Source organism: Myiozetetes cayanensis, unplaced genomic scaffold (genome assembly GCF_022539395.1).
Source record: "Myiozetetes cayanensis isolate MyiCay16 unplaced genomic scaffold, myiCay2020 scf32, whole genome shotgun sequence".
Lineage (NCBI taxonomy): Eukaryota > Metazoa > Chordata > Aves > Passeriformes > Tyrannidae > Myiozetetes > Myiozetetes cayanensis.
The window spans coordinates 251,359-278,705 of record NW_026087544.1 but is presented as its reverse complement, the minus strand read 5'-3'; the positions used below and the strand labels follow the sequence as shown (position 1 = coordinate 278,705).

The window sequence follows — 27,347 nt, the reverse complement described above, 5'->3', positions numbered from 1 at the left end:
TGTCCTGATTCATCCCAGCTGTGGATTTTCCCCTCCTGCCGCCGGCTCCCAGCCTGTTTGGAAGCTCCACATCTGTGGGCCGAGCTGTTTGCCACTTGGTCGCTGTCTGAAAGCAGCTGCTTTGATGCACAAAAGCTGCTGCAGGGATCTGGAGGGGTTCTGTGGCTCTGGAACAGTCGTGTGAGGCAGTGACCCTTGAAAGGGTCCTTCATATTCAGAAGAAAAAAAAACAACAGCAAAAATACAACAAGCCTGGGAATGACCAAACCCACTGTGATGCCACAGTGCATAGCTGCCTTCATGTCCAGCAAAGAGTTCATTAACTCTAACATGGGCTTCACTGTCCCACTGACCCTGTGGGGGTGGGCCACAGAGCATCCCAGTTGTCACCCTTGTCACAACCACCACCTCTGCTCCCCTAAAGCAGTTCTGGAAGGATGAGGTGGAAAACATGTCCTGTAACGGCACCTCTTCCTCCTCCTTTCACCAAATAGCTCAAAAAACCCCAAAAAAGTCCACGAGGCCCCCAGAGTCACCTACCCCAATGTGGCTCAGCCCCACTCCCCACCCACCCCCACCTCAGAAAGGGTTTCAAAGGCTGAAACCCACACCAGCCACCTAAGGGATGAACTGAATGTTTCGACGTGAACAGAAATTAGGGTTGTTGGGCTTTTGGTTGGTTTCTTTTTTCATGTTGGAGTATTTATATCTGGCTTTTGCAGCAGGCCAGGACTTGCCATCTCCAGCAAAAATGATTAAAGTGATGAGCAAGATGTAGTTCATGAAGTTATTTGCACTTGATTAAAAGAAAAATGTATTTGAACTTTGTAAAAAGAAATGTTTGCATTTTGTATTGTCTTTTTTTAATTATTAAATGGAATTTCTTGGTGTCGTGTTGATCTTACAAAAAAATGGCTTGGATGCTTATTTGAAAGGTTTCTAACAGCAGGATCCAGAGCTATTTTCATTGTTTTGTTCCCTCAGATGCTGACAAGCTTTTCCAGGGCCTGGGGTATTTTTTTTCCCTGTTCAGACTTTCCTAAGCTCACTAGTCCCAGCACAATATATTTATTTATGCCCATTAATTAGATGCAACAAATCTGATTTTTAGCCCAGGAGTTGGACATAAGCTGCCTCAGAGGGAAGAGATGGAACACTGTACCCTCGGTCCCAAACCCCTTGCTGGGCATCCCTGGACAGCTCGATGATGCCCATCAAATCCTCACACACTGCACCTTGGGCAGAATCCCCCTGCCCCAGGCTGGAGCACTAGAAGCCTTTATAAGCTGGTGCCCCCCTCAGATTAAGGGTGGGCTCTGCAGCAGGAGGGCCTCAGGTAAGCACTGCACGAGGTAAGGGTCCACTCTGTGGGCACAGGGGGACCTGAGGTCCATAGTTTAACTGTTGAAACTCCACAGGCCCCCAGGACACCTCTGCTCTGATCAGTCTGGGGCAAGTGAAGCCATTCCCCCTCCCTGTTCTGAATGCAGAGATGAGGCCCCTTCCCTCAAAAGCTCCATATACCACTTGGAATTCACATCCCTACCAACTCAATGCAGCATCTGAGACGTGCCTCACCACAGCTCACTGGTAAACCCACCCCAAGGAGCTCTGGAGTAACAGAACCACACACGGCCACGGGTGCCCACAGAGTTTATTGCTGCGCCCTTAGTAGAGGCGCTGGGGCTTCCCCATGGTGCTCTTGATGTACAGAGCTCGCACATTCTGCCAGTTCTTCTTCAGCAGAGACACCAGGAAGTTGATGGCCAGGTGGATGTTGTAGACAAGTTCATCCTCTGTCATCTTCACATGACCGACAGCCACAGCCAGACAGAGCACCTGTGGACATACACCGGGTACACGTTTCACAGGCAAAGCAAAGGTGCTGACCTCAACTCATCTGTGTGCTGGACTGTCCCACAGTCTGTCCGCTGGACACAGCTTCCCCAGCCCATCCAGGGGGTTTTCCAGGGCCTGCTGCACCTGGCCTGTGGCTCCCTGTGCCCTTAGCCCCCAGATGCCACCTCTAACGCACACAGAGGTAACTGGGAGAAGGTGGGATCACCACTGCATCCCAGAGACAGCGATACCAGGAAGGACACGCGACACGCTGTGCAGAGCCAGCACCTGAGCAGACCCCAAGGTTAACCCTGTTCCCACACTCGCTCTGCCAAAGGCTGACCTAGGGACCTGCCATTGGCCCCCAACTCCTCTGACAAGCCCTGCATCAGCTTCACTTTCTGTTTTGGGCACCAGGCACCAGTGGCAGAGTTGTCGGCCTGCCTCCACTTGCCTGCCCAGCCTCCCTGAGCAGCCTGGAACTCAATGCTCCCTGCAGGCTGGAGACAGAATTTATGAGCGAGCCATCAGGCCAAATGCTGGGACATCATTAGCTGAGCTACTTCAAATGCTCAGGCATTTGCAAACCCTCACATCTGCTCCAGCTGGAGCCCAAGGGTGCACCTCAGCTGGCAGAGCTCTTAATTCTGAGTGACACCCAGGAGTCAGACTTGGCCCAAACACAGAATTAAAATGCCTCAACAAGGTTATTTTGGCTTTAGGAAGTCAGCTTGCCTTGAAGTGAGAGCAGATCCCTGCAGAGTTGCTCCCCAAGTTCACTTGCAGTCAAGTCCCAGACTTGCCCCTGGCAAAGCCCTGCTTGTGTTCAGCCCCCCATGGACATGCCCAGCCAGGGCTAACCCTATGAGTCACCCCCGTGCTGGAAGAAGTGTTAACTGCACTGGATTGTGCTCCACACTGAAATATCAAATCGTCTCATAATCATTTGCTTCCAGATCTGTCAACCACAGAAAAATTATTCCTCCTTTCTGATTGGCAGCAGACGTCTCCCTTTGCTGGAGGAAACACTCGAGGGACACCTACAGCCCATCCCAGAGATTGCAGACACAGAACTGCCTTGGAGAGGAACTTTACCTTCTTCATCTGAAATTTAATGGTTGATTTGACCTCATCAACCTTAGCCACCAGGTTTTCGTTGTGGGTGAGCAGAGAAGGGAATTTCCCAGCTTTGTTCAGGCCCGGGCCCAGGATTCGAGGAATCTGCTTGATCAAGGACTCAGAAGCCAGGAAGGCATCGTACTTCTTAGCTGCAAAGAGAGAACCAGGGAGGTGAGGACAAACTCTGCTCTGACACTGAGCTCCTAGTGAGCGGCTCAGCCAAGCCTGCACAGCTCAACTTCCCCCAACAGACATTACTGTGGTCCCACCTGGACAGGGGCTGGTTTTACCAACCATCTATCAGGAATGACTGTCACAGCAGCCAGACCCCAGCCCCACTCCTGACATGGACTCCGAATGGCACACAGCTCGTTCCCTAAAGGAACTGTCCTTTGCTGAGACCCAGGTGACACTGAACTCTTAAGCTCTGCCAGGACCCTCCTGCCACAGCCTATGCACACCAGGATGGACAACCCATCTAGGAGAGACTTAGCCAACAGCCACAGTATCCCATGTCACTTCCTAACTGCACATGATTCCATGGTTGATTACTGATTGAGTGTCAAGTTCTTGTCTGCCTCAGGAATGTGTACCAGAGATTCCAGAGTTCCCAGGGAAGGAAGGATTTTCTCTCCAAGAGAAAATGGACAAATTTTATTCTATTCATGTAAGAGCTGCAGGACTAAATCACACTCTTGCCTCCAGCATTTCTCTGCTTTTGCTGCCCTCCACATCCTTGATCAGGAAATCAAGGAACACAGCAAAGGGTCAAACTGTGTGACAGGGATGTTTTCCTGCGTCCTTCCCTTCCTGCTGCAGGACAACCAGTCCAACTCCTGCAGCACCGACCTGTCAGACCTCCGTTGCCAACAGTTTGGTGGCTTTTCTGGGTAGTTTCTAGGCAGACTTTGGTACTCTGCTCAGTTTTCTATCCCTGGAGCTAACCACATGGAAATATGAGCTAAGAGAAAAACTCCTGCTTACCCAGACCCCTCCCAAGTTGGTCAAGGTATTCAGAGCCTGACCCACACTCACCCAACTTCTTCACCAGTTTCTTGTTTTTGTTGAGTTTCTTCAGAGCTTCTATGTCCATGTGAGGGATGTCAACTGCTTTGGCCTCATCACAGTGTTGCTGGTCCCCCAACAGACAGACCGAGAACTTGGGCCGTGGCGTCGACTTCAGCCTGGGGATGAAAGGTCCGAGTCAGTGCCTTACCAGCACCGCTCCCGTGTCCTTGGAGCCAGCACGGAGACACCTTACCACAGCACGGGGCGTCCTGCACCGCTGCTCACCTGCCGTCCCCAGCAGGCCGGTGGGGACAGCCCGGGGGGCTCCCACACCTCCCCTCATGTTTTAAGACCCAGGGTGAGGGTCCGTCCAGCCGCTCCCGCTGGGCCGGGGCGCTCTGGACTCCCCGAGCGGTTCGGCGCCGCGGCGGCCCCGGGCAGGGCCGGGCAGCACCGAAGGCTGGGTGGGAGCGAGAGAATGGCGAACCTGACGGTGCCGGAGAACCGCTTGTCCTTCTGGGGGTCGTAGTTCTTGAGGCTGATCTGCAGCTCCACGGTCTCCACGAACCTGCGAGAGGCAGCGGGTGAGGCTCGGCCGGGTGGGAGGAGGCCAAGGCCGGGCGCCACACGCCCGGTCCCGCCGCGTCTGGGACTCTTACTTGCGCTTTTTGGCGCGGCTGCCGTGCAGCACCTCCTTCACCGCTTCGTACAGGGTGTCCCGGGACACTTTGCTGCTGCGGGGGGAAACGGCAGAGCGGGCTCAGGGCCGGCCCCGCCCGGGACGCGGCCCCGAACCCGCCCCGGCCCCCGCGCACTCCTCCCGCCATCGGGCACACGGCCCGCGCCCCAGCGGCCGCACACAGCCCCGCGGCCGGGGCGGATGGCGGCGGATGCGGCGCCAGCCCGGACCCACCTCATGGCGGCGGCTGCTCGGGCCGAAAGGGAGGAGGAGCTCCCGGCGCGGCATAAATGGGAGCGAGATCTCGCGAGACTTAGCCACGCGAGACCATGGCGGGAGCGGGGCCGCCATGTTGGGAGCGGCGGCGAATGCCGCCCTCCCCCGCCCGCGTGTCCTTCCCTGTCAAACGAACAACCAGGGGCTCTTTGACTCCTGTCGCGGACCACCAGGACAGGGGCTCGTCCATCGATTCACAGCACATCCCAGGAGCCCCTGGCTCCCCTGAGCAGCTGCCGGGAAGAAGACGGGGCGAACCCGCTGCGTCGAGGAGCAGGCTGGGCAGGCTCCCCGCGCGCGGCAGTGCTCTACAACACCGACATTAGGCAGGTCCCGCTGGCCGCCCGCGCATCCCCCGGCCGGCGAGGACAAGGGAAAGCGGTGCCTCACGGCTTCAGCGTTGGCACCGCGCATGCCCCGCGCTGGCCGCCCCGCCCCGGAACCTGCATTGAGGCCGCGGGCGGCGGCCCCGCCGCCGTGCGGGGTGGGCGGGGCCGCCGCCGTGCGGGGTGGGCGGGGCCGCCGCGTGCATGTCGGTCCGGTGGCGGGCCCGGGCCCGGGCCTGGCGGGTCGTTCAGGTCGGTGCGGGGCGCGATGGCGGCCGGGCCTCGGGGCTGCCCCAGCCCCTGGTGCCTCGCGGGGAGAGCTCGCCCTGTCCCCCGCCATCCCCGGGTCCGACCGGCTGCTCCCCTCGGGCCTTGCTCTCCCCCGGTGCCGTCGCACCGCAGCCCCGTACGGGCGGCGCAGCAGTGCAGGGGGAACGAACCCCGGCAGGACCCGCTGCAGCCGCAGAGGAGCCTCAGCCGGGTGCGGGGAGTGCGTGGTGAGGCGTACCGAGGGGACTCAAAGCCGAGCTCACCCTGGGCTGCGGCGGGGACGAACAGGGCGGTCCGACTTGTTCCTGGAAATCAGACGATAAAATATTTGGTTATCTCAGAGATGGCTCAGGAAGAACCCACTGTAGCTGCTTTGAAAGATAATCTGTCAGCAGAGAACCTCTTTAGCAAAATGTTCCTGTGGGCGTCTGGTGGTTTTAATATAATGTGCTTAGAGCCTGAAATTCTGTTTTTCAGAAGGCTGGGAATTAGTCAGGAAAGGGAGGAGAGCAGGATGCTTCCAGGGATAAAGCTCATCATCCTGCCCCTGTCTCTTGCAGTACAGGACACGCTCAGCCTGTAGGTTCAATCCTTATAGTACTTGGAAACCCTCCCTGCAGAAAATTTGGAAGAGGGGAAGGGCTTGAATGTGGCATTTGCACTGTCTCAAAGAAGAGTCTGTCAGTTCACTGGTGTGACAAGCTTTATTTTATGTTTGTCTACGGAATAGATTGTTAGCCCTGCCTGCCATTGCTGGGGGAAGGATGCAGCATTGTCCATCTTAATCCTTTATAACCTCAAAAGTAGTTTGAGGCCATTCAAGTCGTTCCTGGTGTGCAAAAGTGAGTATACATCTGAGGAGAGAAAATAAAATGGAATTGTTCTTTTTACTTAAGGCTTGCAGCAAAAAGGACGGCTCAGTGTCCCCCAGGCCCCTGCCTCTGGGCCCGGTGCTCCCGGCGGGATGGAGAGCCTGGGGCTGCCAGCAGTGACCCTCAGGGATGGCACCACGGCCTACCTGCAGCAGGCTGCCAGAGGTAACGGAGCCTCGGGCTGCTGGGGCTCAAAGTCTTTCTCTGGCTCTGAAATTAAAGTCAGACTTGCCAAAAGTGCCCTCACGGTGAATGAGCTGCCACATGTGTGTGGCCGCTTCACACGAGCAGCACAGATGACTCTGTTGGATTTGAACAGAAGTCCGATAAAATAGAAGTCAGATGTGCCTCTAGTGTGGAAATGAAGCTGTGGAGATGAGAGCTGTTGCTGTAGACAATAAAGGTGCTGTTCAGATGAGATGAGCCCGGTTCTTTCTGGGGTCACTGGGGAAGCAGAGCTGATACTGTGGCTTGAAGGGATCTGTTCCACCAAAACTTGCCTTGGGCTGAGCAGGAGGTTTTCCTTCACTGATGTGCACAGGGATTGGTTCACAGTGCTCTTCTCACTCAGAGAGGTGCCAAATTCAACACTTTCCTTACTTTGGTGAGTGTGAGGTGCCCCCTCCTCCACCACTCTCTGCTCCCAGAACATGAGCATGCTGCTTCCCAGCCTGCAGAACAGGATGGATGAGCTGTGCAGCTCCATGTCTTGGGAGTTGCTCTCTTGCTTTCTTTTCTGTGAAAATTCACTGGAAGTTTATATTCCACATGAGTGCAGTTGGACTAGTGTGATGCCCCCCCCCAAACTTTGTGCTCCAGATGAAACCAACCTGGATTCCACCTGTTCAAGTGGGATGGAGCAATGTCCTCTCTGCATCAAATTTTTGTGTCACCAAGTTATTTATTACAGAATTGCACAGAATCAGGCTTTGTAAGGTTTCAGTCCTCAGAACCCAACCCTGGCACCACGTTAGGCCCCTTTAGGTGCTGTAATTGTTTTCAAGAGTTGATCCTCTGCCAAAGTAGAAAAAAAAGAAATCTCCAGGTACTTGCTGATGCCACTCAGAGCTCCCAGTTGATTGTTTTCTCCAGCACAACTGTAATTGCTTTCTACTAGATTCCAAATGCTCAGCACACAATGTTCTTTCTGCTCCTTGGCACAAACTGCTGTGAGGGGCAGCTTGTCAAGTGATGATGGGTCTTAGTTGTGTGTCCTCCTGTCTAAGAAAGGGCAGCTCTGGCATTTCTGGGAAGTGAAGTGCCAGCAATCCGAGGCAAAGCTGGTCCCTAACAGCCTAGAAGTGACAGTTTCTCCCTTCTGTGAGACTGGTTTCCTTGGGAAGCACGTGGGACAGAGGGACTGGGCTCAGCGGTGCTGATGGGATGTTATAACTGTTTCAGGTGAAAAGCTGATTGAAAGGCAAGTCATTGAACTTGAAGATGGGACTACAGCTTATATCCATCAGGTGACAGTTCAGAAAGGTGAGGACAATACATCCCCCTCTTTCTTTTTGGAAGGACACTGTAGATGTGGCTGCAGCTGTCAATGCTCCAGCACTTGGGCTTCTGTCAGCTCCAGCTCTCACAAAGTCCAGTGCAAGTGTAGCATTTTTGTAGAGGATTTTTTGTTTGTGGTTTTGTGGCTGAATAAACAAGGACATAGAATATGGGATTTCCTGCAAAGTTTTCAACAATCTGTCAAGAAGATCAATTTGGTGGAAGTGTCATTTCACCTGTGGGCTCTCCTCATTGTCAGTCTGACAGACCGCAAGCCCAGTGAGCTGTGTGCTGCTCCCACACAGACTTTGTTTCATGTGGGAGCAGTTGGACAGGAATTTCCTTTGAACTGTGAGATAATATATTACTTTTGGAATAGGTGTTGGTGAAGGGCAGGTGGGGATTGTTGGAAGCAATGCATGAAGCCTTGAAAATCTCATCATTCATGTCAGAAGGGCTCAAATGGTGTCTTAAAAACTGCAGTCGTGGTTGCCTTCGAGGGCAAGCAGGAACCCTGTGTTCTCTCCTGGGAGCCTTAATGCTGTAGGATTTAGGAACTGCCACAGTATTCCCTCCATCCTGAGTCCTTCAGGAAGGTGTGTCGATGTTTCTCCTCTCTTTTAGAGTCTGTGGCTTTGGAAGACGGTCAGCCAGTGGTGCTGGAAGATGGCAGCATGGCCTACATACACAGCACAGCTAAAGGTAAAGTGCTCCCTGCTCTTCCCTTGGCAGCTGGAGCAGAAGCTGCTGAAGTGTCCCAGATTTCCAAGGCTGTGGGTGGCCGGGGAGGTAGAGTACTCTTCTGCCTCACACTCAGCAGCTCTTTACATTTAATGTAATTGGCTTCCTCTTCCAGATGGTTTCGATCCTGGCACCTTCCAGGCCCTGCAGGTGGAGGATGGCTCCACTGCCTACGTCCACCATCCTGTCATTGTGGCACCTGGCAGCACCCTCCTGAAAGTGCAGACAGAAACTGGGCTCGAGGAGTTAGCTAGGGAGGAGGAAGATGATGCCTTTGACGTGGAGACCACGAATGCATTACAGCAGTACAGTAAGGTGAGGGCAAAGCGCTGCTCCCATGGTTTGCCAACAGCACTGTGGGCTGGGGGCCATGTTCGGCCCTCACTTCAGCAGTACTTGTGTATATCTGTCTTTCAACAGTGCCAGCTTTGAGAGAAGCAGCTGGACAGGGCTCCAGGGCAAGTGCCACCACTGATGGGTGGCTGGCAGTTACGGACCCAGAACAGGGCCATTCGGTCCCACAGAGTGCTGGGCCTGCCACCCTTAACGTGCTACAGGCTTGGATTTGGGAAGAGAGGAGAGGTGCTATGATACAGCCTTTGACATGTCAGCAGCGGCTAAACTATGGCTACTGTCCCCATGGTGACAAAGACCTCAAAAAACCAAAACGGCTTTCAATCCTAATGCGTTGTCACTGCAGTGTCCCACCTGAATATCCTGGGTGCTGCCATTTTCTCCCATCTGCATAGCACTGTGTAAATGGGGCTGCCAGCAGTGTGCTGGCAATGCTCAGCTGGGCACAGACCTTCTTGCCACGGCAGGCCCAGTCCCAGCTCTCTGGGGAAGGGCAGGGTGGCACTGGCTGTCATTGTCTTCCTGCTTGGGTTGCTCTCCTGCTCCACACTGTACAGAGAGGCACAAACAGTGCCTGTGCTTCTTCACCCACAGGGGTCTGACAAGGAAGAGGAGGGAGTGACAGACACATGCCATATGAAGAGTATGGACTCCAGCAACGTCCCTTCTCAGGTCTGAATTTTTCAGTGACTGGAACTAGGCCGAACTCCTCTTTGCCAGCGAATAATTAAAAAAGCATTGGTGGCTTCTCTGCCGAGTTAGCAAATAGTAAGTGCACATTTTACAAATGAGCTGAGCAAAGCCCAGAGAGGGAGTGAGGTGTCTGAGAACCCCCAGTGAGCTGGGAGGTGGGAATGGGAAATGCAGGTTTGTGGAGCTCTTGTCACCTGGGCTGCACCATGGGGGTACAAGCTTGTTTGTAGGAACATGTTTTTGGAGCATAACTGCAGGAGTGCATATGTATGGCAAGGAGGGAAATATTTGTGTGGGCTTGGTGAAGTCTGCTGTGGTGGCTTGCTGGATTAGTTCCTGTACTTGTCTTGGCAGGATTTGCAGGAGGAGGAGGTGCTCAGCCGCAGGAAGGGGCAGCAGGTCAGCAGCAGAGCTTTCCGCTGTGGGTACAAAGGCTGTGGCCGCCTCTACACCACCGCCCACCACCGCAAGGTAAAACAGGTGACATGGCAGTGTACAGGCCAGACCTGTCCCAGGTTACAGTGCCAGGGTTCTGCATTCTGTGCAGCTGTTTTCCTTCCTCCTTGCTTTGGTCCTCATTCTAATGACCTGTTCTTCCTTTTCCAGGTACATGAACGTGCTCACACAGGTGACCGGCCATATACGTGTGACTTCCCAAGTTGTGGGAAGGCATTTGCTACAGGTAACAGCTTCTCTTTTGATCAGATTTTGTTTTCTGTCCAACCCAAAACCCTGCTGAGCCTCAGCCCTGGTTCTGGTCCAGCAAAGCACAATGTCCAGAGCATCTAAAGCCTTCTGCAAGGGAACCTCAGCACGGGAGCCTGAGGACTTGATTGACTGTAGTCAGGTAATGGTGGAAGCAGGATAGGAAGTAGTGTTGGGGGCTGTTTGGATATTTCTTACCCCTGAGCTTTGTGGACACAAGAAAGACACTCAAGTACATGAAGTGGGGGGTGGTACACAGCTTGTCGTGGTGTCTCCTTTTCTTTATGAAATTAATTGTGGTTTCTGTCCTGGATAGGGTATGGGCTGAAGAGCCACATGAGAACACACACTGGTGAGAAACCATACAAGTGTCCAGAAGATATGTGCAGCAAAGCCTTCAAAACCTCTGGGGATCTACAGAAACACATTCGCACACACACCGGTGAGCAGCACAGTGGGAGAACTGCACTGCTAGTGAAAGGGTCTCCAGGGCATTCCAGGTAGCTGCATGGTAGCAGGGCTCATCCATGTCACTCTGTCATTGCAGGTGAGCGTCCCTTCAAGTGCCCCTTCGTGGGCTGTGGCCGCTCCTTTACCACCTCCAACATCCGCAAGGTTCACATCCGGACGCACACGGGCGAGCGGCCGTACATGTGTCCAGAGCCCGGCTGCGGGAGGGGCTTCACCAGTGCCACCAACTACAAGAACCACATGAGAATCCACACAGGTAGGAGGCAGCCAGCTCCTCCCAGCCAGCAGCAGGGAGGTCTGTGGGGCTGAAGTGGGCATTTCCAGGCCCAGCATTGTAGGAGTAGATCTAGGGGTGGCCAGGGAGTTAAAACAAATTGCTTTATTGGGTTGATTATGGTTCCATTGGTCCACCTCCAGCTGTTTGCTCTGGGGGGGAATCCCTCCCTGGAGCATGAGGAGGGTGAGTGGGTGAAGCTGTGCTCTATGGCCTCTGCCCTAGGAGAGAAGCCATACCTGTGCACTGTGCCAGGCTGTGGGAAGCGCTTCACGGAGTACTCCAGCCTCTACAAGCACCACGTGGTGCACACTCACTGCAAACCCTACACCTGCAGCAGCTGTGGGAAGACGTACCGCCAGACCTCCACGCTGGCCATGCACAAGCGCAGCAGCCACAGCGAGCTGGAGGCCACAGAGGAGAGTGAGCAGGCCCTCTATGAGCAGCAGCAGCTGGAGGGTGAGCCCCCAGTCCCCCATCACCTGCGGCAGGCTCAAATCAGATGTGGCAAAGGGGAGAGAGGTGACAGCAAGAGCCTGCAGCTGCTCCCCTCTCAGACCCAGATCTGTGCCATGGTCTCCTGCCTCCCTATCAAATCCAGACTCTGTTTGATGGTCCTTGCTGTAAGTCACAGGTTGGGAACAGGTTCCTGGCCATTCTGTAGTACAGGGAGAGGTAAAGGCCCTTCTTACCAGGCCATCAGTGGGCTGGTGTTATTGTGATCCTGTGCTCTTCTGTGCTGTCCCTTGAGGCCACAGGCAGGTCCTGGGGCCCAGCATGTGCTTTCATGTTCTGATAATGCTGCTTTTCCCCTTCCCTCACCCAGCTGCAGCTGCCGACAGAGCCTGCCCACTGAAGAGCCAGCATATTGCTTTCCTGTCGGAAATGGAGGAAGATGAAGAAGAAGATGTTGTGCCTACACAGGTCTCGTTTATCTCGCAGGATGGAACGGAGCAGGTACAGACACTGACAGCCTCCAGCACATCAGGGACAGCAGTTATTATCTGAAGTGAGATTCTGCCTCTACGCAGCTGCGGTGTTCTCTTCAGGGCCTTTTTTCAGCATAAAACAGACCCTGGGGCTCCATGTGCTCTGCCTGCTCTGAGGACTCCCTCCTACAGCCTCACCCACTGCTGCAGTCTTGGTTCGGGGGTGCCTCTGATCCAGCAGGAAGGGCGCCTCTCCCTGCTGATGGGGTCTCCAAGTGTTTGCCCAGGCTTGTGTGCAGTGCCTGTCAGTCCTCGGCTCCCAGCAGCTCCCAAGATCTGCTGACACAGGCTGGATTTGGAGATGTTTTGTCATCATTTGTATACAGTAGTGCTTTTCTTCTACTTCCCTCCACCAGCTGCCCATGTGCTGAGTGGAAAAAACTCCCTTTTGTGGTACAGGGCAAAGGAAGCAGCTGCCAAAAGTGACTTGTTTCCTCTTAGCCTGAGATGCTTCTGCTGCCACAATGCACAAGCTGTCCTGTACAGTCTGGAAAGAAGAGGCTGAATGGGGAGGAGAGCTGTGGGACAAGTGCGGAGGGCTGGAGACCCAAGCTGTGAGTTCTCTGTCATCAATTCTGTCCATGACCCTGGGCAAAGTCCTTGGAGTTCTCACTGCCCTGGGTCTTGCAGGGAGACTGTTTCATCCTTGCCCAGACCTTTGCATTGCTAAACTAGGGAGTTGCCTAAGACTCCCTGAACATCCGCTGTCATCTTCCAGGTCAGTCTGTCACAGGAAGAGCTGCAGTGCCATCGGTGTGGTGACACAGAGCAGGGCCCTTGCCGTACCCAAGGGGAGCTGGCGGGTGACAACACTCGCACCGTGACTGTGGCCAACACTGATCACACCGAGATGCAGGGGGTACAGACAAAACTGGGACCTTTCCCGTTCTCTGCTAGAAAGGAGCTGCATTTTCCTTTAAAACGTGATTGGTTTTAATCTGATTTTCCTAGGTGACCATAATTGCTTCTGGGGCAGTCGTGTCAGAGGAATCTGCCATTGCCCCACTCTGTCATCAGCAGGTGGCATTGCTGGCCACTGCCCATGGCACCCACATCACTCTGCAGGTACCACATGGCTCCTGCCACGCACCCCTTTGCTCCCCGGCCACCTACTGCCCACAGCACTTGCCCTCTTGCCCTGCTGCATTGCTGCTTGTCTAGAGGGCTTGCTCCTTAATTCCCAGATACCCTGCATACAGAGGACAGCACAGGGACATGCTTCTGGGGTTGCAGAATGCTCCTGTGTAAACAGCCTTTCTGCATCACAGCCATGTCTGCCCCTCTGCTTCACACCTGTGTCACCCACCCCCTTGCCCCTCTGTCCTGTGGGGGCTGCCCTGAGATGCCTTTTGGGGATTCAGCACTCACTCTCTCTCTCCCTTACCTCCCCCAGCTGGAAGAACAGCAGAGCCTGGAAGAAGGCATCAGCGTGGCTGCAGCAGTAATCCACTATGGACCGGTGACACCTGACACAGCCCTATCTGAGAAAGGGAGCTGAGGCCAATGGAGCTGCCAGGGCAGGGGGAGAGGCAGCCCCAGCCTGTCGTGGGCAGGGCCAGTGGGTGCTGCAGGCAGGACACGGGGCAGGGATGGTGTCTGAGCCAGCATGTGCCCCGTGCGGGCTGGGAGGGCTGACACGGGCAGTGCGGGGCTACTTGAAGCAACCCTGTGCAAAGGGCTCTTCAAGAAGGGAGGGCAAAGATACTGGACTGCTGCCTTCTCTTGGAGGCTCTGCTGGAGCCTCTTCTGGGCTCTGAGCAGCAGCCCTGTTTTCAGAAAGGCACTTTGTGCCCTCTACCTCTAGGAATAGTCCAACAGCTCCCCTTTCCTGTCCACCCCTCCAGCTCAGGGACAAGTGGACAGCAGGTGCACGGAAGCAATAAAGGCCCATCAAAGCAAGCCCAGGCTGTCCTGGGCTCTGTCAAGGGTGACCAGTTTCTGCCATTGGAGCCAGCACTCTGACAGCAGTTCTCCCATCTCTTTGTCACACTCTGCTCTCAAGCAAGCTTCCATGGCTGACTCCTTGGCTGCGGAGCAGAGCAGCCAACACTTGTCAAGGGCTGAGCTGGACCTGAATGTAAATGTTGAGTTGAAATATAAACAAGAATGTTGTTTTTAAAAGCAGCCCCCTTCTCTCTGGTGGAGGCTGGAAAGAGGTGATCAATGTTACTGTTTTGCAGCTGTAGGGATTAAATAAATTGAGGAGATTTGTGGAATTGATGGAATATGTCCTGCCAAACCAGCGACTGTCCCAGAGGAGGGCAGGGAGCAGGGTGAGCCCCCGGTGTGTGGCTTGGAGGGGGCCAAGAGGTGTCTCTAAAATCTGAGATCAGGTTTTGGCTCTTCCAGGAACTCCCTGCAAGCCCAGATTTACAGAATTGTGTCTGTGAACGCATCTTACAGGCCCCTGATTTGGGGAGAGGGACTTGGGCAGGTGCCCTCAGCCCTTCCACTGCCCTGGGCACTGGGCGGAGAGAGCCAGCACGGGAAGCACCACAGAACTATTTTGGCTGGAAAAGACCTTTGAGATCGTTGAGTCCAACTGTAAACCTGAGCCCAGTGCAGGCTCCCGGCAGTCAGGTGGATCATTCTCTGGACGTCCCCGAGGAGTTTGCAGAGGAAGAGGTTTCTGCGGGCACGGAACGGGCACAACCCGGGAGGGTGCAGCATGCTGGGTCTCCCCATACCTGCGATGATGAGACTGATCCCAAAACAAGGAAAGCTGGAGCCGTTGCAAAACGCAGCCCGTGCTCCCGCTGCGAGGGGAAGCTCTGATCTCAGTCCCGGGAGGGAAAGCTGCTGCTGGAGCCAGGGAGGAGATTTCTCTCCCCAGAGCACAAATGCCGACGAAGCGTTTGATGTCTGGGCCGAGCTCAGCGAAGGGCCGGTGAGCCCCGGCAGCGGGGCGGCAGCGATGCGGCCCGGGGGGTTCCCGCAGCGCCCCGGGCGGGCGGCGCTCCCGCCCCGCGTCCCGCCCGCCCGGGCGGCGTCCAGGAACCGGATCCGCGGGCTCGGCAGAGCCGCCGCCGCCGGCAGCCATGGACCTGCGAGCGGAGCTGCTCAAGTCCATCTGGTACGCCTTCACCGCCCTGGACGTGGAGAAGAGCGGCAAGGTCTCCAAATCCCAGCTCAAAGTGAGTTCCCGGGGGGCTCGGGCGGCCCCCGCGCGCGGCTGGAGGGGGGACGGCGAGGGCCAGAGCAGGTCCAGGGCTGCTTTGCATCCCCTCACCTTTCCACGGAGGAATTGTTAAATATTGAGATCAGTAAGACCTTGCTGTTGCCTCTGTACTGATTCTGGTGAAGTTCGCAAGCTCTGCATCATCTCCCTTAAAAAAAAAAAAAAAAAAAAAGAGGGAGGGGTGGGAGTTCATGCTCAAGTGTGTTTTCTAGGTGAAAATGAGGAGAAATCTAGTTTTTAGTTCTTTACAGTTTCTTATGGTTTTTATGGCTAACAGCCCAAACTCAGTTTATATTTTCTTGCTTGCCAGAGCACCTGCATTTCTGCTTCCTGCTGAGCCAGTGGGTCGGGAGGTAGGGGCAGCTTGTTTTTAAACTAAAACTCCACAGTCGTGTGGCCAGAAATAACAAGACGTTTTTAAAAACTCTCTGCTTTCCCCTCTCCCCCAGCTTAGCAGCTTTCAGAGGGCTCCTGCTCTTAGCCCTTCATCAAACCCATTACGGCTTTAAAAACCTTTTTGCCTGCCCCCAGGCTGTGGTTGGTCGAACCCGCCAGGGAGCCCTTGGCTTCGACAGTAATTATTGATTTTTTTTTTTCCTTTGCACATGGTGGGCCTCGTTTTTGTTGCCATGTGAACGTTCTCTTGGTTCTTAGGCTGGCACCAGGGTTGGAAATGCTGGTCAGCATCGGGGGCTGAGATGAGAGGAGAGACCTGAGCAGAAAAATGCTGGGCACAGGGAGATGTTGCATCAGGACTTGGCAGCTGCTGCCAGTCTGCAAGACCACTTGTGAAGTGCTGCAAAGAAAGCTCTTTTCCACTATTTCCTCTATTTTATAGGGTTTCCCTGGGACAGACTGCAGGGAAGGTGCTGTGCTTGGTGGGGAGGCGTGTTTTGCTCCAAAATTAAGAGTCTGTTTGCAGGAATCTGGAGGAAAAGTAGCAGGAGTCAGATGACTCCTGCTCAACCACTGCCTTTGCGGCAAAGTCTTCTGCTGCTCCCCAGAACTCATAGTGTGTGTCCTGCGAGCCACACTTGCCTGCTAAAACTGAAATAGAAGAAGGAAAATAGCTGAAGGAATTAAGGAAAATCCCAAAGTAGGCCAGAGCTTAATTCCCTCTGCTAATCCCTAAGAGGGGCTGCTGTGCCCCCCTCACAGCAGTCCCTGCACCCATGCTCTGGGTCCTGAGCCCAGCCCAGGCACGTGATGGACCCAAAAGCACCAGCATGAACACGTGCAGTGCTTGTCTTGAGAGATCTTTATCACCAGAGATGATGCTGAGGCCACAGAGACCCTCAATTTATGGCAATTTCCTAGAGAGTTTGTGCAAGGGGGGACAGGGGCTGCAAACCCTCGTGTAGGGGCTGTGGGGATACTGGAGATGGTGTGTCCACAGCAGCTTTACCCAGGGTGACATTCCAGAGGGGAAGGGAACTTCCCTCCTTGAGGTTCTCCCCCAGCCTTCAGTGACAGGATAGGTTGGTGGTGGGTTGAGCTGCACTGTTGAATGATGAAGCTCAACTCTGCATAACTTTCCACCTGCCTCGAGGCCTGGGAGAGATCATTTCCATCTCCCAATACACTCAGGTTTGTCCCAGCCTACACAGGCCAGCAGCAGCGTTTTTGTCTGTTCAGTGCAGAAGGAATCTGAGGTCTTGCAGGTCTGATTAATAATGTGTTGAAGCCACAGTGGCTGAGCCCTCTCCAAACCCCTCCTGAGCTGTGCTCTGCTCCCTCACCTGCGTGTGTAGCTGCATGAAGGGTCTTGAACAAGGGTGGGAGAAACAGCAGCGTTCCAAGGGTTTGCACCTACAGAAAGGAAGCAGTCCCAGAGGTGGGTGGGATTGTGCGGGCAGATGGGCAGTGTCCAAGTGGGAGCTGGGCCTGAATTCCAGCCTTGCTCCAGTCAGTTGCTGTAAACATACTGGGGTTCCCAGTGTGATGGTGCAGCTGTGGGAGCCGTTGGCTCCTTGCAGGGGCACTTCTCTGCAGGCGAGTGTGTGCAGACACTGTGAGTGTAGGTGTGCATGTGCACAGGAAGGAAGGGCAGCTTGCGGTAGAGTGCTACGCGCCGAGCGATGTCGGGTGGTTTTGTTCCTACCCAGGCACACACCAGCCCTGCTCTTGGAAAAGCACTTATCCTCTCAGAGCCATGGCATCCTCGCTGGCCGAGCAGAGGGAGCTGCTCCCTGTCTCTGCGGATGTGGGCTGGGATGTGGGATGTGTGCCTTCAGTGTGGCCATGCGTGGCTGGAGCAGGAGGTGGGAGCCACCAAGCACTGTCCTGGTGCTTTCTGGCACCTCTGTTCACAGGTGATGGGGGTCATGACAGTGGCTCCGCACTGTCATATTTTTCCCTTGCAGTCTCTGTTTCAGAGCCCAAGGGTGTTTCCCACCTCTCCTGTGTCCAGTCACCCCACCATCGGCCAGGCTGGGGCTTTCCTCCCAGTTTGTCCAGTGACAGCCTTGGAGTGGAGGAGCTGTGGGTCACGGTGTGCCAAGATGGACAGAGGAACTTGAGGTGCCCGTCATGGGCAGGGGCATGTGCGAAACCTCCCAGTGCTTTTTAGGGGTGCTGTGAGAGGTGTGAGGGATGGGGACGAGGGCCCACATTGGAAACAGGGAACAGGATGCGATTCCCAAAGTTTCGGTCCATCCTGACAGATTTGTTAGCCATCCTGGAGGATGTCCAGGGTGTTCCCAACCCTTTCCAACCCTGTGCAGATCCCAGGGCCACACCAACCCCGAAAGGTGCAGCTGTAGCAACAGTGCTCAGGGCTGCAGCCCTGGTGTGTGAGCACAGGGCGGAGTCCTGCTGATCCCATCAGTCTGGAGGGTGGAAAAGAGAAAGAAAATCTGGTTGAGCAAGAACCATCTCCAGCTGCAGCAGCCAGAGTGGCCTCCGGCTCCTCTCCTGCTGGGAGGAAATTTCCAGACCTGCACAGAGGAGTAGAGATGCTGTACCACCTCCTCCAGGCCCTTTCTTGAACCCTTGGCTAGCTGCATCCACAGATCCTGGTGCAATGGGGCGATCAGTCTGGGGTGCTCATTTAATTATCTGCTTTTGGGAGGTAAAGGCAAGGAGAGCACTGCCTGTCTGGCATCACAAGCTAGAGATGCTGGTGATGCTCATGGACAGCCTTGCTCTGAGCTTTCCAGCATGTGGGAAATTTGGGAGCTTCCAAACACCCTTTGTTTTGTGGAATTTGAACAAAAGTGGGCTGTTGGTGAGACTTATGGAGTGTTTCTGCAGATGGTGCATCTCTAGATCTCCACTGTCTGCTTCCATTCCAGACAAAACTTTTTCTTAGTTTCTTATAAATCTTTTCTTTTTTCATGTTTCATTTTTCTGTGCCCCCTGACAGACAGACACCGCTGCCAGGCTGGGCCATGGTTGTACCAAACACATGGCTCAGGGTAGCTTATCAGCTTTTCTAGATCAGAGCAAGTCCTGTTTTCTCTGAGAGGTTTGAAACAGCTCTTTTAAAAAAAAAAAGTTCCTCGTGTGCTAAGAAAAGTAACTAATGTGGAAAAATCCTTTATTTTTGCCTGTTTCTAAATGATTCTCTAAGGTTTTCATTTGGGAATGATGCCCCGTCCTCTGCCAAACCCAAACTCTGCCTCAATGCTGTGGCTGCAGGGAGGTCACAGGGCACAGCGGGTGTGGGGGTGGCACTACAGAGATGTGCTGGGGCAGGGCTGGAGGTTGTTCACCTTCTCACCATCCCTCATGCTTGGCCAGGTGCTGTCTCACAACCTGTACACAGTGCTGTGCATCCCCCACGATCCCGTGGCACTGGAAGAGCATTTCCGCGATGACGATGATGGGCCAGTGTCCAGCCAGGGCTACATGCCATACCTGAACAAGTACATCCTGGATAAGGTGAGCCCCTTGGCCTCGGAGCGGGGGGACACGGTGGTGCCTCAGCTGCTCCTGCATCACATGGGAGCCCAATGGCTCCACTCCCTGCAGCTCTTGAAGGTCACATGCTTTGACGGGTGGAAAAAGGGTGCAGAGAGATGGGGAGCGCTCAGGTGAATACCAAAACAAGTGAGAAACGTTTAATTCTCAATGTCTCCTCGGCAAAGATGAAGTCAGCCCTTTCCATCAAGGCTCTGGATGGAGCAGCATCTCTGCCCATGTTTCCTGCAGGGCTCAGAGAGAGAAATTGGCCCCTTTTTCCTCTCTAACCCTGTTCAAATTTGGGGTGTGACGTCATTTGGTGAAGAGGAGAGGGAGGAGGATGAGGTGCCAGGACAGGAGCAGAGTTGGGGTGGGCAGGGGCTTTCTCCCTTTTTTCCATAATTCAAAGGCTTTGTCTTGTACAGCCACAAGTTTGTCCATGGGTGCTGTTCCCTCCAGGCATGCAAGAAGAGGAAGAATGACTGACAGCTTTCTTCCACTTCGTGCTCACAGAAGGGGGCCAGTGCTGGGTGCTGTAACCCTTCGTTCCCCCGGCTCTCCTGGCATACTGATCTCTGTGGGTCTCCGTGCCCATCTTTGCCTTGCCTGGAGCTGGTCAGGAGCTGCCCAGTCTGGTGCTGATCTCGGCTGCGGGGGATCTGGTCTGCAGTGAGTGAGGGCAGAGCCTTCCCCAGCTCCCTCTGCCCAGGGCAAGAGCTGCCCAAGGTCAGCCCAGCCCAATCTCCCCATCACAAAGTGGCCAAAATCCTTCTGGTTTCCCATGTGGTTCTTTGGGAGGTATCTTTAAACCCCCTTCTTCTGATTCACCATAAATAATTCTGGGTAATAAAATCCCAGAAGCATCCTGAGAAGGGGAAGTGGGTTTTCCTAGTAAGAGAGGCATTTAGCTTTTGCTACCCACCCGAAGGTTTTCCTCCAGCTCTGCTACTGCAGGCTGTGGTTTGCTCCTGTGCTGGCAGCCTGTGGCTCCTACAGCTGGGATGGAGCACCCAGGGACAGCCAAGGCTCCTCACACATCACAGTTCACCCATCTTCCCCAAAACCTGCTGTGTGAGGCTGCTTGCAGTGCCAGGACAGTTACAGAAGCTCACAGACAGCAGTGGGGCCGGTAGAGGCATCGTTCCTGTCACCACTGCTGCCTGCCCTCAGGCCAGCACTTCCCTTTGCTCCCCAGTTCCTCTTTATGGTGGAGTGGGATAAAAAGAGACCCGATCCCGTGGAGGCACTGGGGAGGTTGAAGAGCACCACACTGCTGCATGTGCTGTACCATGGGGTTCCTGCTGGTGCTCCAAATCACCCCGTGCTTCTCACTGGCAGGGACAAGAGATTTTAGGAGTGAGGGTTTCTTCCCGCTAGCACTTCCCCCTCACAATCCCTCTCCATAGCCCTGCACCTCCCTGCTCACCCCCAACTCCTGCCCACAGGTGGAAGAAGGTGCTTTTGTCAAAGAAAACTTTGATGAGCTCTGCTGGACCCTCACAGCGAAGAAGAACTACAAACCTGACCGGAATGGGAATAGCGTTGTATCCCACCAAGATGCTTTCAAGCTCTGGTGTCTCTTCAACTTTCTGTCTGAAGATAAATACCCTCTTGTCATGGTGCCAGATGAGGTAGGACTGCCTCCCCCCCCCATCCCTGCCCTCCCAGGGCTCCGTGCTCTGGCAGAGCCCTGTTTGGGGGTAAGACATCCTGCTATCACTTCCGGGCACGTCCCACCACATCCTGCAAGATGTGGTGCTCCAGGGGAGAGAGAGCAGGCAAGGACTGGGAGGAGGGGGCTGTCTGCCCTGGGCATGCCCTGCTCTGCCCACAGCCATCCCCCCTGCCCAGGGAGAAGGGGGTGATTTGGGAGCATCTGGGAGGATGCCTCCAAAATGCTGGACCTTCTCTGCCCCTAGAGGGTAGTGGCAGAGCAGAACTGTCTGTCCCTGTGTGGCCACTGCCACCAGGCGCTCAGCCCCTGCCCAGCATCCGGAGTGTTAAGGGCGAGGTATACCAGCCAAAGCAAAGCCTCTGGCAGTAATCTCCAAATTCCACAGAATTTAGGGGGAGGAAGTTCTCCCTTCTCCAGGGTCAGATCAAAGCCCCATGAGAAGGGGGGCAGATCTAGGGAGGAGGCACAAGTGTAGAAGCCAAGAACAGGCCTCAGCAAAAGGAACTTAGCTGCGCAAGCAACTGCTGTTGGCTTCTACCCCATCAACCTCCTGAGATCAGCAGAAAAGTAAAAAAAACCTCCAAAACACAAGAGGAGAAAAAAAAGGCAAGAAGGGCCATGCTGCACAGATGTAGGAGGGCAACCACACTTCCTGCACCCTGCGAGAAGTGTTTCCTGTTCCCCAGACCATGACAAACTGAATCATCCTTCTGCTTACGGGGCTGAGCAAGCGCATTCACTGCTTGCCCTTCTCCTAGTTAAATTGCATTAAAAATCCACCGGGGGGAGGGGACGGGGACTTTGCTGTGTGTCACCTTCCCGTGTGGCTCCCTGCAGTCATCCACCTGCCTCAGTCCCCAGATCGTGGGCAGAGGAGAGCTGACAGCAAAACTTGAGCTGAAATAGCTCTTCCCCACATCATGTCAACCATCTTGGCTCTTTTTAAAAGCACTTTATTTGCATTTTCAAAACGATGCTCATGTCCTTTGGGACCTGTCCCCTTGCTGCTCCCAGTGGTTTTGGAAATCAGAGTGGTGCTGACCTCAGGGCTGTGCTCTGAGACACCGGCCTTGCAGGCTGTGTGTGGGGTCCAGCAGTGCTGGCTTGTTCTCCCTCAGGCTCTTGACTGCTGCAGAGTTTTCTTACTCTACAGACAAACCAGCCAAAACATCTCAGCCTTGGGGTTAAAAGGAAAAACCTCCCAGTAGTGGTCAAGCTCTAACCCAGTGCCAGCCTCCTGAGCCAACCTGCTGCCTAGAATGCCTTGGCCATGATCTCAGCCACTGCAACCTCTGGGATCAGGGTTCTGCATCTCCAGGCTGGAAAGAGAGGTGGTCTTGGGCTCTCCAAAAGGGATCAGTGGGGTGGGAACAGCTCTCACTTCCCCACATCAGTGAGTTTCCCCATCCCCACAGGTGGAGTACCTGCTGAAGAAGATCTGTACGGCCATGAACATGGAGCTGAACTCCTGTGAGCTGGATGACTACCTGTCCCAGGAGCCGCAAGGGCAAGAGGGGCTGACGGTCTGGCAGTTCCTAGACATGGTGAACTCAGGGCGGTTCCTGCGAGGCATCGAGCAGGAGGCCATCAGCATGGCCGTGGAGGAGGTGTACCAGGAGGTCATCGAGGATGTGCTCAAGCAGGCAAGGAGCCCACATGTCCTGGGGTACGAGCCCTGTCCTGCCCCCAACCTGGTTTTGATCTCCATCTCTCCTGTACAGGGATACCTCTGGAAGAGGGGCCAGCTGAGGAGGAACTGGTCAGAGCGGTGGTTCATGCTGAAGCCCAGTGTCCTGTCATACTACATGAGCGAGGAACGGAAGGAGAAAAAGGGGAGCATTGCATTGGACAAGCACTGCTGCGTGGAGGTACAGCCAGGGCCACTTGTCAACTTGGGGACAGGAGACCTGGGAGATCCCCTTCAGAACCCAGGAAGGGAGACCCAAGAACACACAGTTTTACATCCATGAGCACGGGAGCCAGGGGGATAAGGTGGGGTACAAGGGATAACGCTGTCCTGTGTCCTCACCCTGCAGGTGCTGCCTGACCGGGATGGGAAGAGGTGCATGTTCTGTGTGAAGACCTCCTCCCGCACCTATGAGATGAGCGCCTCTGACACCCGGCAGCGCCAGGAGTGGACACTCGGTCCGTGCCCACCCCACACCCCTTCCCCAGCTTCCCTGTGCCCCCCTCCATGTCCCCACTGACTGTGGCCTCCCTCTCCAGCCATCCAGACGGCTATCCGGCTGCAGGCTGAGGGAAAGAAATCCCTACACAAGGACCTGAAGCAGAAGCGACGGGAGCAGCGGGAGCAGCGGGACCAGCGTAAGGCAGCCAAGGAGGAGGAGACGCAGCGGCTCAAGCAGCTGCAGGAGGAGAAGGAGAGGAAGCTGCAGGAGCTGGAACTGCTCAAAGAGGCCCAGCGGCAGGCAGAGATCCTGCTGCAGGAGGAGGAGCAGCGGCGGAGGCAGCAGCACGAGGAGATGCAGAGGACCCTGGAGATCCAGCTGCGGGAAGCTGAGCAGGTGGGTGCACCCTGTGGAGGGTCTTGCCAGGGCTGCGTCGCTCATGGGGTGGGTGCTTCCTTCCCCTTCCCTTGCCTGGGTCAGCCTTTGGACAGGTCTGAGATCCCTTCGGAGCAGGAGATGGGGACAACCTGCCCCAAGGGTATGGAGGGGGGCAGTGAGACACAAGTGCTGGTGCCAGGCTGGCCAGGGAGCCCTTTTCTGACCTCACAGCCAGCATTGGCTCCAAATAATGCAGCCTGTCTCCTGAGCAGGGAAACAGCTTTGCTTTGGACCTCTTGCCATGGGCTCTCCCTGTTTTGGGAGATGTCTGGCATCCACCCTGGGATGCAGGACTAAGGGGGTTCTGGGGACAGTGGCTGTGGCCCAGCCAGCCGCCCACGCTGATGGCTCCTGTCCTGGTGGCAGGCTCGTGCCTCCATGCAGGCAGAGATGGTCCTGAAGGAGGCAGAGGCAGAGCGTCAGCGCAAGCGCATCCTGGAGCTGGAGGCCATGCAGGAGCGGCTCCAGGAGGCCCTGCAGCAGGAGGTGAAAGCACGGCAGGACGAGGAAGCCGTGAGATACGCGCAGGCCAGGTAGGACCAGGGCATCCTTCCCCCTCCTCAACTAGCCCTGCTCCCTGGGCAGCAGCTGTGCATGGGAATGTGCTCCCCAGGGCAGCTCAATTCTCCTGGGTACAGGGGTGCACTGGTGACTTCCCGGTATGCTGGCAGGGACGGGGCAAGCTGGTGGATGAAGTGGCAGAGGGACATCCTCACCTCTTGCTCTTCATTGTCAGGCTACTGGCTGAGGAAGAGGAGAAACTGAAGCAGCTGATGAAGCTGAAGGAGGAGCAAGAGGAATATATCATCAAAACTCAGCGGGAGAAGCAAGTCCTCAAGCAGGAGATGGAGAACAAAAACAAATGTCTGGAAGAGGCACAGAAGCAGCTGGAAGAAGTGAGAGTGAACAGGCAGCGGGTGGACCAAGACGTCATGGTGAGTATCACATCGGTGTCATATCCCTTCATGCGGTGAGCCCCAGGGGACTTCCCAGCCCTCCTGGAGCCACCTTCATACTGGGGAGGACCCAGCAGCTTTGGGAACCAAGGTGACATTGCCTCGGGGGTTTCTGAGCTGTGCCATGTGCAGGCATAGGGTGCTGCAGTGGCTGAGATGGGATAAGCATGTGCTGCCCCATGGAGACAGCCCTGGTGTCCAAAGCGATGTCAACAGTGGGAGTGTGTGGAGGAAGTGTGGGAGTGGGAAGGAGGAGCAGGAGACCTAGAGGAGGGTGAGCTGGGTCTCCATCCCAGAGGGAACCTCCAATCCAGGCTTACTCAGGGAAGTCCATGCCCACAGTCCCGAGTCGGGGGCAGTGGGGTGACCAGCTCACCCCTCTCCTCCATTCCCTTCCAGGCAGCCCAGCGGAAGTTGCGGCAGGCCAGCACCAACGTCAAGCACTGGAACGTCCAGATGAACCGACTGATGCACCCCATTGGGCCAGGAGGTAGGAGACCAACCAACCACCCTCCCTTGAGCACGGCCATGCTGGGGCATGAGCCCAGTCCCCCACCCATCATTCCCTCTTTGGGGGCATCTGGGGTACAGAAGGATCCTCATCTTTCAGAGAAGGAATGCTTCTTGCAAGGAGAGGCTCCACAACCCTTTTTCTCAGTTGAATGGTCAGTTTGGACCCCAGGTAAACAACTCTCTTTTTCTGTCCACCCACAGACAAGCGTTCAAACGTGAGTGGAGGAGTCTTCACTGGCTACCAGCCCCTCCTGTCCCAGAGAGATTCTTCCCTCAAACTCAAGCAAAAAGTGGAGGATAAAAGCAGCAGCCCCATGGCGGACAACAGCGAGGGAAATGTGAGCAATGGTGGGAACAGCGGTGTTCTGCCGTCTCCAGATGCGGACACCATGGCCACAGAGCCCACCAAGTAGCCCAGCAGGATGGCAGAGCCCAGCTGGGAATGGTAGGGCCCAGCTTGTCCCTCTGAGCAGACGTTTGGTGCAGCTGTCTCTGGGTGAAGCCAAGTGTGGACCAGCACAGAGCCTACAGGGGACTGCATGAGGCAGAAATGCTCCCACTTCCATTAGTAAAGGGCTGCAGCCACCATGTGCCAGGAGGCTCAGGCAGCCCAACTGTGGGGAGGACCATCTCCTCTGGGCTGCTGGACTCAACTCCCTGCACTCTGGTTTCCATGCTACCCTAAAAAAGAGCCACTGATGGGTCAGGACTGCGTGGCTCAGTGCTGCAGTTTCTCCTTGGTTTCTACCACACCCACTTGGTTTCTGCATCACCCACTGAACCCTGGGCTGTGGGGCCCTGCCACAGTTGCTGCCAGGGATGCCTGGGCCAACGGAGCGTGACCTTCTCATCGCCCCCCCCGGCACAGCCAGCGTGTCCTTAACTACAGCTATGTTCACTGATAGTGGTTGTTAGTCCTAGAGTCCTTAGAATTATCAGAAACCAAGAAGCAATAAAGCTTTTGGAGCCGGTGGCCACCGACCTCCTCCCCTGCACACTGGAGGCCCTGCAGGCATCAGCCCTTTCTCCTCGGCATTGTGGGGTTTGGATTCCCCCTGTAGAAAAGAGCCCTTTGAAAGGAATCAGTCACAGCCTGTGGAAAGTGGCTGCACCAGTTGATTTTGGGTTGGTCTGGAGGGCCAAGAGGGATGCAAAATAAAACAAAAAACCCCCAGTAACATACACAGTCATCAGGATTGGTTTTCCCAAGCACCTCTATTTAAATAGTCCCATCACCTGTGCCTTTGGGGTCTTTATTGTCCGAGGGTCCCCCTGGAACAGGTCCTTGGAGCGAGCTCTGTGCCGACCCTTGTGTTCCTCGTAGGGATGAGCCGCAGTTCGTTGGGGAGATTACAATCTGTTTCCTCCCAGGCGGCTCTGGGCGTTCTCTCGCACGGCGCTGCCCCCGCTCCCACACTGTTTCACAGTTCTTTTCCATCGTGGCGAGCCGCCGCTCCGCAGGGCAGGCACAAAGTGGTCTGTGTGCCCGGGGTGTGGGTGGCCCCGTGCCCGGTCCCACATAGCCATGCTGACGCACAGCAAGGGCAGGAGTGGTGCGGGGGCTGCAGGTCAAATTCATCACCTCTCCCCCTTCCCAGTGCACTGGGACGCAGCAGGGTGGTCCTGAGTCCTGTGCATCTGAGGTCCCTGCCTGCCCTGTGCCATCACGGTCGGACCACTTGGACACAGGATCCCTCCACTCTGCACACATTTTCTGGCAGAGTGGGCCCTTCGCAGCTCTGCCCCGAGACTGGGATCTGTCTTCCACCGAGGTGCATGGGCGCTGTGGTGCAGATCTGTGTGGCAGCCCAGGGTGACCCTGGCAAAGCTGCTACATGTGATCCGCAGGCAGAGCAGGGGCTCAGGGTGCCAAAGGCCATGTCTGTGCTGGGCGGGAAATGGGCTGGGTGGAAATGCACTGGTGGGAGGCTGATGGCATCCTCCCTCCCTCGTCAGCTTCCTCATCTCAGTCTCATCTCTGATGAGGCTTCAGGTGCGTGCCGCACCACACCTGGGCAGGGAGGCAAAGGGCCACCTCCACCCATTCTCGTTGGCCCATCTGCACGGCCGAGGGCATCGCCCGAGTTCTGCACTGTTCCCTGAGCGACTGCAGAGGGAATGGGCTATGTTTTACACAACATCACTTGTCAGATCAGCCACCCACTGGTTCATCCCGGCGGTGAAGCGAGGCATCAGCTCCATCCCGGCCCTCAGGTAACAGCATGGGCAGCACGGAGCTCCCAACGCCCGCGGGGTCAAGCCCCGGGCTGGGAAGCAGCGAGCGGCTGAGCCCGGGGAGCGAGGGGAACCTGCACTCCCGCAGGAACCGGGTGAGCCGCGCCACGGACTTGAGGGACAGGGCAGAAGCCCGGGCGCCGCCGTCCCTCTGCCAGCGCTGCTCTGAGACAAGAGCTCACCGGGGCTGCTCGGGCTCCACGTGCG

General features: G+C 55.5%; 3 protein-coding genes across 3 annotated transcripts; 2 read left to right on the top strand and 1 right to left on the bottom strand.

Moving 5' to 3' along the window:
- Window positions 1-1,636: 1,636 nt before the first annotated feature.
- RPL10A (ribosomal protein L10a) lies at window positions 1,637-4,930 on the bottom strand. The gene is made up of 6 exons (XM_050326749.1): window positions 4,880-4,930; window positions 4,626-4,700; window positions 4,454-4,534; window positions 3,994-4,142; window positions 2,935-3,107; window positions 1,637-1,839 (listed from the first exon to the last, which is right to left on the bottom strand). Exons 1-6 carry the CDS (start codon window positions 4,882-4,884, stop codon window positions 1,669-1,671), a joined length of 654 nt encoding a protein of 217 aa, XP_050182706.1. The 5' UTR covers window positions 4,885-4,930; the 3' UTR covers window positions 1,637-1,668.
- A 510-nt stretch (window positions 4,931-5,440) lies between these two features.
- On the top strand, window positions 5,441-14,978 carry ZNF76 (zinc finger protein 76). Its single transcript, XM_050326748.1, is given in 17 exon segments — window positions 5,441-5,499; window positions 6,414-6,554; window positions 7,791-7,871; window positions 8,511-8,588; window positions 8,743-8,942; window positions 9,576-9,653; window positions 10,029-10,145; window positions 10,281-10,356; window positions 10,696-10,821; window positions 10,927-11,106; window positions 11,350-11,583; window positions 11,951-12,081; window positions 12,832-12,857; window positions 12,859-12,902; window positions 12,905-12,972; window positions 13,065-13,178; window positions 13,507-14,978. Coding segments are annotated over 16 exon segments (1,731 nt in total). The 5' UTR covers window positions 5,441-5,499; window positions 6,414-6,481; the 3' UTR covers window positions 13,612-14,978.
- A 99-nt stretch (window positions 14,979-15,077) lies between these two features.
- On the top strand, window positions 15,078-26,088 carry DEF6 (DEF6 guanine nucleotide exchange factor). The gene is made up of 11 exons (XM_050326747.1): window positions 15,078-15,247; window positions 19,033-19,173; window positions 20,640-20,825; window positions 22,285-22,512; window positions 22,591-22,737; window positions 22,906-23,014; window positions 23,096-23,394; window positions 23,803-23,969; window positions 24,173-24,371; window positions 24,792-24,882; window positions 25,107-26,088. The coding sequence occupies exons 1-11, from the start codon at window positions 15,152-15,154 to the stop codon at window positions 25,316-25,318; spliced, it is 1,875 nt and encodes a 624-aa protein (XP_050182704.1). The 5' UTR covers window positions 15,078-15,151; the 3' UTR covers window positions 25,319-26,088.
- Window positions 26,089-27,347: the final 1,259 nt, after the last annotated feature.